We start from the raw sequence: 13,774 nt of genomic DNA, 5'->3' as shown, positions 1-13,774 counted from the left end.
CATTACATGTGCCTGTAACGCTAATGTAATGTGTTGCTGCAATCGCATTACATGTGCCTGTAACGCTAATGTAATGTGTTGCTGCAATCGCATTACATGTGCCTGTAACGCTAATGTAATGTGTTGCTGCAATCGCATTACATGTGCCTGTAACGCTAATGTAATGTGTTGCTGCAATCGCATTACATGTGCCTGTAACGCTAATGTAATGTGTTGCTGCAATCGCATTACATGTGCCTGTAACGCTAATGTAATGTGTCGCTGCAATCGCATCACATGTGCCTGTAACGCTGATGTAATGTGTCACTGCAATCACATCACATGTGCCTGTAACGCTGATGTAATGTGTCACTGCAATCGCATCACATGTGCCTGTAACGCTGATGTAATGTGTCACTGAAATCGCATCACATGTGCCTGTAACGCTGATGTAATGTGTCACTGCAATCGCATTACATGTGCCTGTAACGCTGATGTGTCACTGCAATCAGATTACATGTGCCTGTAATGCTGATGTGTTACTGTGATAAGATTACATGCGCCTGGAACACTGACACCATGTGTTACTGTAATCAGATTACATGTGCTTGTAACTCTGACGCCATGTGTTAGTTACTGTAATCACATTGCATGTGCCTGTAATGCTGATGTAATGTGTTACTGTAATCAGATTACATGCACCTGGAACACTGACGCCATGTGTTACTATAATCAGATTACATGTGCCTGTAACTCTGATGTCATGCGTCAGTTACTGTATTCACATTATATGTGTTTATAATGCTGATGTAATGTGTTACTGTGATCACATTACATGTGTCAGTGACGCTCATTATTTTACTGAGCAAGAACCTCAGTGCTCTTCAGCTTTTTCTGTGATGTGATGTCCTTGTTTATACCAAACCCCACCACCCCCATGTGTTCCTTACAAAAAACAGCAATTTTCTTATTTCGTAAATTTTAGTAATCTTACCGAAAATTATACAACTATTTTGAATGCATCTTAAATTTAAGACTTATTAATTCATTTAGTTTTGTTTTTTTTAAACGGTACCTGCCAAACATGATATCCCCCTTAATTTGAAGAGTTACATGATGATGATGATAACATGAGGAAAAATCTATTAAAATTTAATTGACTTTGAGGGACATACAATCCACCAATCAAATGACAATGATCTATTTAGATGTTGTATAACACTGCCTGTGAGATATACTGGTTCATTGAATGAAAGTATTGATTTTATAAATTACTTTTTTCTGCACTGTTGATGAATACTGCGTAATGAAACATTCCACCTTATCTGTGACATGTATGCGGTTTCATACCGTTTTGGTCATGTGGCACCATTTAAGAAGTGCACAGCAGAATGCACAATATAAAGACTTACTGGGCCATGCTGGCTCTCACTCTGCTTGCAAACACAGCTGGGCTCTTCTTCTCCTCCTCTGTGGGAACATGTGGAGGCAGGAACTGAAAAACAGGCCAAATGGATCCAAAGTCACATGGAAGGTTCATGTGAATGGGCGTTAAGCTTTCAGCAAACAGACACAGATATGGACATGAACACAGGGTCCGTACAGAAGACTCCGTCTGTTTGTGTATTCAAAGTTGTGCATTAATGAACCTTAAAGCTGCTCACATCAAACATCAACCAAATATAAACAACAAGTACTGATAGTATTTTAGCCATTACAGGCACAAGTGGAAGACAGGATCCCTATTACCTCTATTTCCACTGTGGTGTAAAGTTGGGACAGCGTAAGAATCAACAGAGTCCGCCTGTAAAAATAAAATTTAATTTTTTACATGAATAAAATTTAACACTTGGAAGTCAGTAAATCTTGGAAGTCAATGTAATGTTGAAGACTTTCAAGATCATAAAGCACCTGCTACAGACTTCACCAAACATGCAAACTGCAAGTAAAGGAACACATGGACCACATAAAGATATACTTACGAGCCGAAACCTTGCCAAGTCCATGTCACTGTGTCCTACACAAACACACATAAAAAAGTAATGTACAAAACTCCAAATACAAACACTGGCAAACTCTTTTCGACATTTTAAATTCTTAAGACCTAAAATTGTAAACTTGTCAAGACTATGGAAATAACACCTAAAAGATGCCAAGATTTGGATTTCCAGCACGGCATGTAGTTTTACTTGGTGGAAAGGAAAAAAATCACTCACCAGTTTGTTGGGATATCTCAGTAGTATAGGCTGCACTGGGACTCCGGGGATAAAGGCACCTAGGAGTAGGAAAGAAGAAGAAGAGGGGAAAAACAAACTAAATAAAACAAAAAAAATATAACTGAAAACTCAATAACTGTGTTAGTCCATTTGGAAAAAAGTGAGGGGGGGATGATATATTACCTTGTTTGAAAGTGATAAGACATGAGCGATTTGTGCATGTTCCCTCTGGAAAAATTAGAACCTGAAGAGGAAAATGTCACTTTTAAATGCAGGCTTTTGCAAAGACGTTACTTCATTTTCTTTTTTCCTTTTTTTTTTTTTTTTTTTAAACACAACTCTAGTTATACAGTATTTAAACATGGCTAGCAATTAAGTCTCTGAGTCCTCTCTTCGCCACTGACAATTGTTTAATTTGTGCAAAATCGATTTTTGAAAAGTTGCTTTGGATAGGAATGATAATGAATGGAGCTGCTGCAATGGTTATTACAAAAATCCACTGAACAACAAAATACTGGCAGCAACCTGCAATATTGCCACCTACGGAAATGTGAGTTATGTAGAAAAAAGGTCTGTAATATTGACTATATATTAAAACTGAAGTAGCCTCTGTGTACATGCGTGCATGTACCTTTGATCACGGAGAAACTACAGAGCTGACATTTGCCGTTTGATATGCTTATGTATTTTGGGTCAAGGATGAACGTCGCGAAAACAAAGTTGATAGGACTAATATTTTTGGCGAAATTAGGGACATTAGATAAAAAAGAGTGAACAATGGGCGTTGATATCACCAGGAATCAGTCGCTGGTAACCGGACAAGCTCTGAACAAAGGAAATACCTCAATCTTGCCAGTTGTAAAACATGACATCAACTAAATAATAAATGATTCACAAAACATTGTCATATTAATTTACTGCGCTTTCAGTTAAAATTATTATAGAAAGTTTGCATAATTTGTGAGTAAAAATAAGTCCCTTTAGCTGCTCCCTTGTTTGCACTCTAGGTCGTCACTGCAAATCTGAGGTGGATCTGCATGTTGAATTGGTACAAGTTTTAGACTGGATGCCCTTCCTGAGACAACTCCACATTACATGGAGAAATGTGGCAGGGGTGGGATTTGAACCAGGAACCTTCCGCACTGAAACGAAATCCACTAACCACTTGGCTACCACCCCTGCATGCATAATTTATTACCACCCTTGAAAAATGTCAGCTACCTATTTTATAAACACTACCCAATCAAGAACCAAACTCAGCAACATGGGGTGTGCAGCCAGTAGATTCTGAGTGCCGGTCCCAAGCCCAGATAAATGAGGAGGGTTGTGTCAGGAAGGGCATCCGGCGTAAAAATTGCCAACAATTAAAGATGCAGAGCAAAAGTCAAATTTCCATACCAGATGACAAGCGGGGAGAGTGTGTTGAGAAGGTGGAGGGAATATTTTGAGGAGCAAATATATGAACAAAAAAAAAAACAGAGAAAAAAGGCTGGATGCACTTTTGTTACTGCACTAAATGTGCACTATTACAGGAATGTTCTGCTTTCAACTGTTTTCTATTATTTCAAATTGTTTAAAGTTAAGCCAGACAGAGTTCTGTTCAAGAAAGCTTATTCTGTGAAATAAAGCAGGACAGGTTTCTGTTTTAAAAATATATTTATTTTATTCTGTTAATTTGTTATTTTGCACTAAAAAAAAGAATTGTTGAATAGTTTGTTTTCCATGCATTTGTATCACTCAAAAACATGCATCTAATAGGGCAGCGCAGTCTCGTTTGAACCCTGTGTGATATTGCAGGATTTGACCACTTATGGGGACAGCTGCCCCCGTTGTGCAATATATACACAGTATAACTTCACATGGAAATGTGGTGTACTGTTTTGTTTTTGGCTGCAATCACAGAAGCAGTTGCGAAAAACATTTTTTTTTTTTTTCGGTTCCAGGTGGTCACAAACTGTCACAATCACAGGTACACCGAAATCAAAAGTCTATAACTGCTTTAATATATGGTAAAGAAAACGCGATACAGACGCAATACAGATAACCATCCTGACGCGATACAGATAACCATCCTGACCAGGTCAGCATAATCACGGGTACACCAAAATCAAAAGTCTATAATTGTATAATGCCTCACTTTGTCCACAATGCTAATATATTGAGTTGACTGTCAGAGAGAAGGAAAGAAAAACTGAAATCAAAATTATTCCTCCGTTATCAAAACAGTCTGCAATTAATTTAATAATATGAGTTATAACCCACAATGCTCAGATTGTCAATGGCTAAAGCTCTGCAAGAGCTAAAACAGTAAATATACATTTCAAGTTTAAAATGTTCATTGTAACTCTAATCAAGACATATCATGCTGGTGGTGATGAAACAGTATGTGGTGATTCTTACTGAGGTTTTGTCAGGTTAAGATGAAGTTGTGATGTGATGAACCATCCCTTAGTTATGCTGCTATAGACTTAGACTGCTGGGGGGTTCCCATGATGCACTGAGTGTTTCTTTCTCTTTTTGCTCTGTATGCACCACTCTGCATTTAATCATTAGTGATTGATCTCTGCTCCCCTCCACAGCATGTCTTTTTCCTGGTTCTCTCCCTCAGCCCCAACCAGTCCCAGCAGAAGACTGCCCCTCCCTGAGCCTTGTTCTGCTGGAGGTTTCTTCCTGTTAAAAGGGAGTTTTTCCTTCCCACTGTCGCCAAGTGCTTGCTCACAGGGGGTCGTTTTGACCGTTGGGGTTTTTACATAATTATTGTATGGCCTTGCCTTACAATATAAGGCGCCTTGGGGCAACTGTTTGTTGTGATTTGGCGCTATATAAATAAAATTGATTGATTGATTGATGTCGAGCAGCACTAATGCTGCGTCGTAACAATACTGCAGTGGTGTCACTTTCAGAGCCAAATGTTCATACATGGTTCAAATTTCGAGAACTGGAAAACCTGTGACCTTCACAAAGTCTGAGGTTGGGAAAAAAATTCCAATTTTGGAAATCTATATTTGAAGAAAAAAACAAACAAACAAAAAAAAAACAAAAAACAAAGCAGGCGCTTTTTTAACCCTCAAGTGACCGAGCTGGGCCATTTATTTTTGTGCACCATTTTTCTAATTTTAATCGGAAAAAAGGTTCCTATCATGAATTTGTCAATCTATTTGTCCTGCATTTGTTCATAGAATTTTGCAAGGATCAGCTGATCCGTGTGGCAAATATAATCCAAACTTCTGCGGAGTCGCTTATGACCCTGGGAAGATCTATGAGATTTTCAACATTGTAGCTTCAGATGGTATTGTAATTTGCCAACTCTAATCATTATATTTTATGGTTTTTCAAGGAAGCATGGCCAACAGACCTAAATCACACTGATTGTTGATGCCCAGAGTGAGAATGACAAGGATGATGTGCAAATATATTATACGAGGTCTATTAGATAAAAAAACGACACTTTTATTTATTTTTTTTAACTATATGGATTTGAATGACGTGCAATTACACCAATCATGCTTGAACCCTCGTGCGCATGCGTGAGTTTTTTCACACGTGTCGGTGACGTCATTTCCCTGTGGGCAGGCCTTGAGTGAGATGTGGTCCCGCCCTCTCGGCTGAATTCCTTTGTTTCACACGCTGCTCGAGACGGCGCGCGTTGCTTTATCAAAATTTTTTCTGGACCTGTGAGGAATATCCGAGTGGACACTATTCGAGAAATTAAGCTGGTTTTCGGGGAAAAGTTTAACGGCTGATGAGAGATTATGGGGTGTTTCTGTCGGTGTAAGGACTTCCCATGGAGCGGGACGTCGCACAGCGCTTCCAGGCGCCGTCGTCGGCCTGTTTCAACCTGAAAACATCCTAATTTAAGGCTTAATTCACCCAGGACGTCGTGAGAAAACGGAGAAGATTCAGAAGAGGCCGGCATGAGGACTTTATGCGGACATTCCACTGTTTAAGGACATTTTTTTAATGAAAGACGTGCGTAAATTCGCCGAGTCGTTTCCGTGACGACTCGGCGAATCTGTGTGCGCTGCGACAGGAAAAACACCTCCGTGTTGAAAAGCATTTGTAAAATTCAGGCGGCTTTTGATGGCTTTCAACAAGTGAGTAACTGAGAAATTGTTTAACAGCTTGGGCATGTTCCAACCTGCCCGTTAAGGTTTCCAACGGAGGTGTTTTTCCTGTCGCGACCCCCCGATGTCGGGTCCGGCCCAACATGCGACTCTGCCTGCACGTTCTTTCATTACAAAATGTCCGTTAACAAAGGAATGTCCGAATAAACTCCTCATGCCGACTTCTTCTGAAAGTTCTCTGTTCTCTGACGACTTCCTGGGTCAACAGAGCCTGAAATGTGGAAGTTTTCAACTTGAAACGGCGAGACGCTGCCGCCTCGAAGTGCAGGTCGCCGTCAGGCACCGTGGGCCGTCCTTACGGTGACACTACCAGACCAAAATCTCTCATCAGCCGTTAAAATTTTTACCGAAAACCAGCTGAATTTATCAAATGGTGTCCACTCAGTTGTGCCTTACAGTTTTGATCAAACAAAGCAGCAGTCTGAGCCATTCCTAAACAATGAAAAAAAAAAAAAAAAAAAAAAAAAAAAAAAAAAATCAACGAGAGGGTGGGCGACTCCTCACTCAAAGACTGCCCACAGGCGAATGACGTAACCGACAGGCGTGAAAAAACTCTCGCATGCCCACGAGGGTTCAAGCATGTCTGATGTAATCACACGTGATTCAAATCCATATGGTTTTTGAAAAAAATAATAATGTCGGATACTTTTCTAATAGACCTCGTAGAGTGAAATAAATATGAAGAACCACAAAACAATCATTTATATAGCAGTTTTCCAATATAAAGTCAATGGGGTCATAAATAACCCCACTTGGTTGCTAAAATAGCTTGGCTGCTTAAGGGTTAAACAGCTGCTGTGCAATGTTTTTTTTTTTTTTTTACTTTTATTTAACAATGTACAAATGTACTAATGAATGTACTAAGAATGGCAATGTTGAATCACAAGTCCAGAAGTAGACAGAAGAGAGGCATACAAAAACATAAATAAAGAAAAAAGAAATAAAATACATTTACAAGGGGGGGGGGGGGGGGTACAGATATTCAGATTAGTCCATATTTGTGGGAAATTTGAGTAAGGCTTCATACAGGTTTTCATGTGTTTTAACATATTTCAGAGATTTCATATATAAATGGAAGTCATTTAAAAAGACTTTAAAGACAGGGGGTGATTTTAACACTCTTTGCTTATGAATAAAAAATTTGGCTAAACAGAAGATTAGGTTGCTACAGAGTTCATCATTTTTGTTCTTCAATAATATTCCAAATGTTATTATGTCTCTGGTAATAGATTCTGGAAGTACTATTTTTTGTTTCAGCCAAAGATCCAAGTTATTCCAAAATATTCTGGTTTTGTCACATTCATAGAAAATATGGTTTATTGTCTCTATATCATTTTCACAGAAGAAGCATTTATTATCATCAATGTTGAAACGGTTTCTTAAAAGTTCCTTGTATGGGTAAATTGCATTTAAGATTTTAAAGTGTGTTTCTTTAGCTTTTGGTTGTATAGGAAGTTTTAAATATAGGGTTCGTAGTTTTTCCAATTGATTTTTTTGTCAAACTTATAAAGTATGTTATTTTTATTTACTTTACCTGGGAATAAAGTTTCATTTAGATGGTTTCTAATTGTGTGGTTATTAAATTTTTTGTCAGTGAATGAGATACCTTCAATAGATAGAGTGGCTAATTGTGGGGTTACAGGATGGTATTCTAGTATGTTTTGAGTTTGAGTAATAAATTGTTTTGGTAACGCTTTCTGCAATCTATTGAATTCAGCCTTAGGGGGATTAAATTTATATTTCATACAAAATTGTTTGTAGTTTAACATGCGCCCCTCTGCATCCATCAAGTGCACAATAGACCATATGTTCTTCTCCATCCAGTCCTTGTAAAATAATGACTTGTTTTTATGAAGTATGAATCTATTATTCCATATGATAGTGGAATGTGGTGAATAGTTATGTATATATAGCATTTTCCAATATAATAACACTTGCTTATGGAACTCTGACAGTTTAATAGGTAGTTTATCTATACTGAAGTCAGCTAAAAGAATAAATTTTAAACCTCCTACTTTATTAAATATATAGTTAGGGACACAATACCAAAATAATTCTGAGTTTTTGATCCAATATTTCAACCAGTTGATTTTTAGGGTTCCATTAAGACAGTCAAAATCAATTACATTAAGACCTCCATCTTTTATTTCTTTAATCATATGACTTTTAAGATAATGAGGTCTGTTCCTCCATATAAAGTTAAGGTTTATTTGGTTAATAGTTTTAATTAAGCTATTAGGAACAGCGGTACTGCAAGTTGAATAGATTAATCTTGACAGACTTTCCATTTTCGTTAAGTAGATACGACCTAATATTGAAAGGTCTCGTTGAAGCCATAGATTTAGTTTGGATTTACATTCATTAAGTTTAGTTTCAATATTTAATGTTGAGCTTAATTTCTGTTTTTTTGTGATAAGGGTTCCTAGATATTTAATTTCAGATTTAATAGGAATATTACATATTTCTTTTAGATGTGTGTCATGAATTGCTAGAAGTTCACATTTTCTCAAATTCAATGTTAGCCCTGATGCATCTGCGAAACGTTTGATTTTATCAATTGCTATAGGAATTTGTTTTTCATTTTTCAAGAAGAGGGTGGTGTCATCTGCTAATTGGCTTATAATCAGTTCTGTGCCCAAGACATCCAATTTCTCAAGGTCATTGCAATTTTTAAGGTAGATTGCCAACATTTCAGTAATTAAAATGAAGAGGTAAGGCGAAATTGGACACCCCTGAGGAATTCCAACATTAACATTAAATCTAGGAGCGGTTCCTTTAGGAAGTATGACACAACTATTGATATTCTGATACAGACCCCTGACTAAGTTAATAAATTTATCTCCAAAACCAAAATGTTTTAAGACTGAAAAAATAAAATGGTGTTCAACAGAATCAAAAGCTTTATAAAAATCTAAAAAAAATATAAATCCTTTATCAGTAATCAGCTCCCTATATTCAATTATATCCATTACCAACTTAATATTGTTGTGGATTGATCTTCCTTTTAAAAAGCCAGATTGTGATTCTGCAACAATATTTGAGATTCCAGTCTGAAGGCGCATAGTAAATACATATGTTAGTAATTTATATTCTGAATTTCAAAGTGTAACAGGTCTTCTTTTTTCAATTAATCTTGAGTCCTTATCTGGTTTGGGGATAGAGATAATAAGTCCTTGTTTCATTGTGGGAGGGAGAATGCATTTTTCAAAGATTTCTAAAAAAAAACTTCATATAATAATTCTTTTATGTCTTCCCAAAAATGACGATAGAAGTTACCTGTAAGCCCATCTGGACCAGGTGTATTGTTAAGAGATAAGCGTTTGACAGCTTTTTCAAGTTCTGCCATTGTGATATTGCTGTCACAAGTATGTTTGTAATTATCATCTATTTTAGGAATAAACATTTCGATATGGTTTAAGAAGGTGTAACAGTTTTGTTCAGAAAATTTAGAGGTATATAGGTTGTTATAAAATTTAAAAATTTCTGTTGCTATTAATTTTTCGTCTGTGGTTTCTACATTATTTATTAATAGAGACTCTATAGCATTTTGTTGTTGTCTTCTTTTTTCCAAGTTACAAAAATAAGCACTGTTTTTTCTCCCTCCTCTATCCATTTTGCTCTCGATCTAATAAATGCTCCTTTAGCTCTTCGTATATACATTTCATCTAGTTGAGGTTGAAGTATTAATATTTTTTGTTTGTCTTCTTCTGAAGGATTAGGTTTATTGCAGTATATGTTAAGTTGTTGAATAATATTTATTTCTTTTTGCTGGAGTTCTTTTTTAATTTGTTTGCTGAATGAAATAGAGAATTGTCTAATCTTATACTTTAAGAATTCCCATTTTTGGGTTGGGCTGTTCAATTCTTCTAAATTTGTGATATTTAGAATTAATTCTTTAATTTTTTTATAGAAGGTGTCATTTTGGAGAAGACTGGAGTTAAACTTCCAATATTTACTGGGTTTAGGTGTATTGTTTTTTTGGTTTAATTTGTAAAGAAATTAGACTATGATCAGTCAAAGGTGCAACAGAAATATCAGAGTTGATTTCATTGATTAATAATTCACTTGCTATGAGCCAATGATCAATTCTTGACTTGTTATTTGAGCTGAACCACGAGAATTGTATTGTTTCTGGATTAAAGTGGCGCCAGGCATCCACTAGGTTTTGTTCATTACAAAAATTTGTGAAGATTGTGTTTGGGTGACTTGAGTTATATTTAGAAGGCCATTTATCATAAAATTCATCTTGGACAAGGTTAATATCCCCTCCAATTATAATTTTGTTAGTTGGATGTTTCTTTGAGGTGATCTAAATGCAGAACAATTTATTCTAGCAGTGACTTGTTTTGATGTAAGTTGTTATATCCATAAATATTTATTAAGATAACTGTTAAATTATCCAAGCTAATAATGAAAATTAACCAATGACCGTGTTCATCATTTTTATGTGAAATCACCTTACCCTGAAAGTTTTTCAACAGAATAACGACTCCAGCTGACCTTGAGGTGCCATGACAAAAGTATACTTTATCACCCCTTTGTTTAGACTAAAAAAATACTGTCTTCTGGTTTTGAATGAGTTTCCTGCAAAAATATTATGTTTGCATTTCTTCTTCTGCAAAATAAGAAGAAGCTTTTTCTTTTGGTTATGTCTCTTAAACCCCTTGCATTAACAGAAATTAATGAGAGTTCACTCTTCAAGTTAAACATAAAAAATAAAATAAAATAAAATATTAAAAATTTGGAACAAATAAGAACAGTACGTAGATGTGTGTTACCTTAGAAAAAAGAACTGTAGGTGGCAAAACTCAGAGCATTAAGGTTAACTTAACTCACATCATGAGATTTAAAGTCTTATTCTACATGTGTATTATAACTAAGGCGTAACTCGTTGTCCATTAATGAAGGCATATGGGCCCTTAAACACCATCTTCATCCCAGCTCTCCGAGCCTGCTCCACCTTTGGCCATACAGCGAGTCGTGCTTCTCGGTCTTCTTTGATGAGGTCCTCATCAAAGAATCGGATGTTGAGCTCTTTGCAGGTGTGGTGTTGTTTATGGGCTCGCCAAAGTTCATCTCTGAAGATTCGGCCGGTAAACTGCAGGATAATCTGCCTCGCGCGATTATTGGTGTTGGGTCCAAGGCGGTGCACTGTGTCCAGAATGAGATCCATCTTCTCCTTCCAATGTGGCATAATCTTCCCGATGATGTCTGCGACTCTCTGTCTTGTGTCTTCTTCCTTCTCCTCTTTCAAGCCGTTGAGGCGCAGATTCCATCTTCTCTTGTAACGTTCTAAATCTGCCGACTTTTTTCCTACGTCTTCAACTTTTTTGGTTAGTTCACTGTTCATAGTCTTGAGTTGTGTTATTTCTTTCCAGCTCTTTGTTTTTATCTTTGCATTCTTGGATTTCAGCGCTGTTGAAGTCGACTACTCTGGCGATGTTGGTAATGGAGAGCGTATTTTGTGCCATTTCCGCGCCAAAATTCTCCATTTTTTGTAGATTTTCCACCGCAGCTAAAATCTTAGTATTGGAGGCATACGTTCCGGCATCATCTTCTCCTTTTTGTTTCTTGTTGGGTACTGGGGTTTTGCATGGCGATGTTAGAGCATTCTTGATTCCCTTTGCATTGGTGTCCATATTTTCTGGGCCAAGGTAGTCGTGGGTAAGCAGCAGATCCCGGTTAGTTTTGCCGTTAGCCTTAGTGTTAGCCATCTTCTCCATTCTTTTTCTCACCTGGAGCTTTCGAATGTCTCAAGCGGCCTTGTTCTTCAATTTCTAGTGGACAGTCCTTGTGTTTCGTTGTAAGTTTTTAGATTTTTGAGAGTCAAGTTGTCATAGTTTAGTTTTTAACGAGATTTGCTACGCGGAGCTCTTTACGGCGTAACTGCACTCTCCGCCATCTTGCCGGCGACTGCTGCTGTGCAATGTCTACAGAGAAGCTGTGATTATTATGTTAACAGTTACACCTGAAGTGTTGAGAACAAGTAGTTTAAATTTGTTGAAACTAAAGGTACCTCGACACTTGCAGAAATGTAATCTGCGCACTGGCAATCTAGCGTGCCAATGAGAAAACTCATTGTAAACTGTTGCAAACTGTGCGTGAACTGTGCGCAGCTGTGTGCCAGTGTGCAAAGAAAATGCTGAAATACTCAAACTTTCTGGCACACATTAATTTCATGCCACTTGCGTGAACTAGTCGTGAACATTGTGCAACCTGTCTGAAAACGTTGCATGTCAGTGCGTGTCATTGTGTGCAGGGCATCTCAACGATTATGATGAGATGTTACAGCTATAATAAACATAACTTTACAGATACATGATCTAACTCACGACAAGGGGTGCAACTGTTTTACCAATCCGTTACTATATATTATAAATAATTACCTTTGAGACAAGATTCTAAATGTGTTTTCCACCGCACAATGCGCACAAGACAACTTGCAGCTGTAGATAATTTCTCTGTGATTCTGGGAGTGATGAGAGAATGTTTCATCAGCCAAATTCTGAGAGCAAATGCGTCATCAACTACGAAATGATTATTATTGATTATGATGCACTGGCACGACAAATTGCGCAGTGGTGCGGGGATCAAATTCGTGCAAGTGTCAAGGTGCCTTAAGAAGCTCTTATTCTTTTAAACTATTGTTGCTTATATGAAAAACAACATCCATGCTCAAGCCCGTTTGTTCTCTGTGATGTTTTCTGCTGTGTTCTGTGACAGACCTGTGGCCAGCGACCTTCTGACTTGGCTCTGCTGTCAATCTCTTGAATTGTATTTTTCCTGGAGTCTGGATCCTGTCTGGAAACCAGCACTGGCTGAAGGCAGCGCACAAACCCTGCATTCCCGCCACAAAGACACACAATCATTTTGTTGTAGCCTACTGCACACAGGCGCCATGGTTTTACAGAACAGGAACTATTAAACAGAAGAGTCGGTTCCCGATTCCATCCTTATTAACTTATTAAATGAGAAAAGTACAGTAGTGTCACCATTTATTCATCAAGCCTACACTGGAAGCAGATAAGACAGCAATAAAGGAAAGTAAATGAAAACCATCTCACTGCCAAAGATGGGTGTAGCCAGGTTCTCAACACGGGAGACGGTGGAGGGCAGGCCAGCTACAATGCATACAATCCCATCAAAAAATGACGAGTGGGGGGCCACAGCCAGAATGGGGGCCTCACTACTGCTGACCTGCTTCCCCTTGACCACAACTCTGAAGCCCATGCAGAAATAGTACATCCTCCCCAATGCAGCCATCACCTTCCGGCACATGAACCTGGCAATAGAAAATAAATAAAAAATAAATCATTTTTTAAATTAAAAAACTTTATTTTTGTTAAATGTGTGTAAATGGTAAATGGACTGCATTTATATAGCACTTTTCCATCTGCATCAGAACCTCAAAGCACTTTACAATTATGCCTCGCATTCGCACAGACACACTCACGC

At 37.6% G+C, this 13,774-nt stretch overlaps 1 protein-coding gene across 1 annotated transcript in view; it reads right to left on the bottom strand.

The window, feature by feature from the left end:
* Positions 1-1,254: 1,254 nt before the first annotated feature.
* lpcat2 (lysophosphatidylcholine acyltransferase 2) overlaps positions 1,255-13,774 on the bottom strand; it is a 28,010-nt gene continuing 15,490 nt past the window's right edge. The window contains exons 3-9 of the mRNA XM_034186334.1: positions 13,384-13,601; positions 13,045-13,157; positions 2,379-2,439; positions 2,196-2,254; positions 1,962-1,996; positions 1,729-1,783; positions 1,255-1,474 (exon numbers count right to left, since the gene is read on the bottom strand). Of these exons, the coding sequence (XP_034042225.1) occupies positions 1,388-1,474; positions 1,729-1,783; positions 1,962-1,996; positions 2,196-2,254; positions 2,379-2,439; positions 13,045-13,157; positions 13,384-13,601 (628 nt within the window). The 3' untranslated portion in view covers positions 1,255-1,387. The remainder of the gene's footprint in view (positions 1,475-1,728; positions 1,784-1,961; positions 1,997-2,195; positions 2,255-2,378; positions 2,440-13,044; positions 13,158-13,383; positions 13,602-13,774) is intronic.

This window comes from Thalassophryne amazonica, chromosome 2, assembly GCF_902500255.1.
Source record: "Thalassophryne amazonica chromosome 2, fThaAma1.1, whole genome shotgun sequence".
NCBI lineage: Eukaryota > Metazoa > Chordata > Actinopteri > Batrachoidiformes > Batrachoididae > Thalassophryne > Thalassophryne amazonica.
The sequence above is the reverse complement of the archived record's forward strand: the minus strand, read 5'-3'. Positions and strand labels throughout refer to the sequence as shown.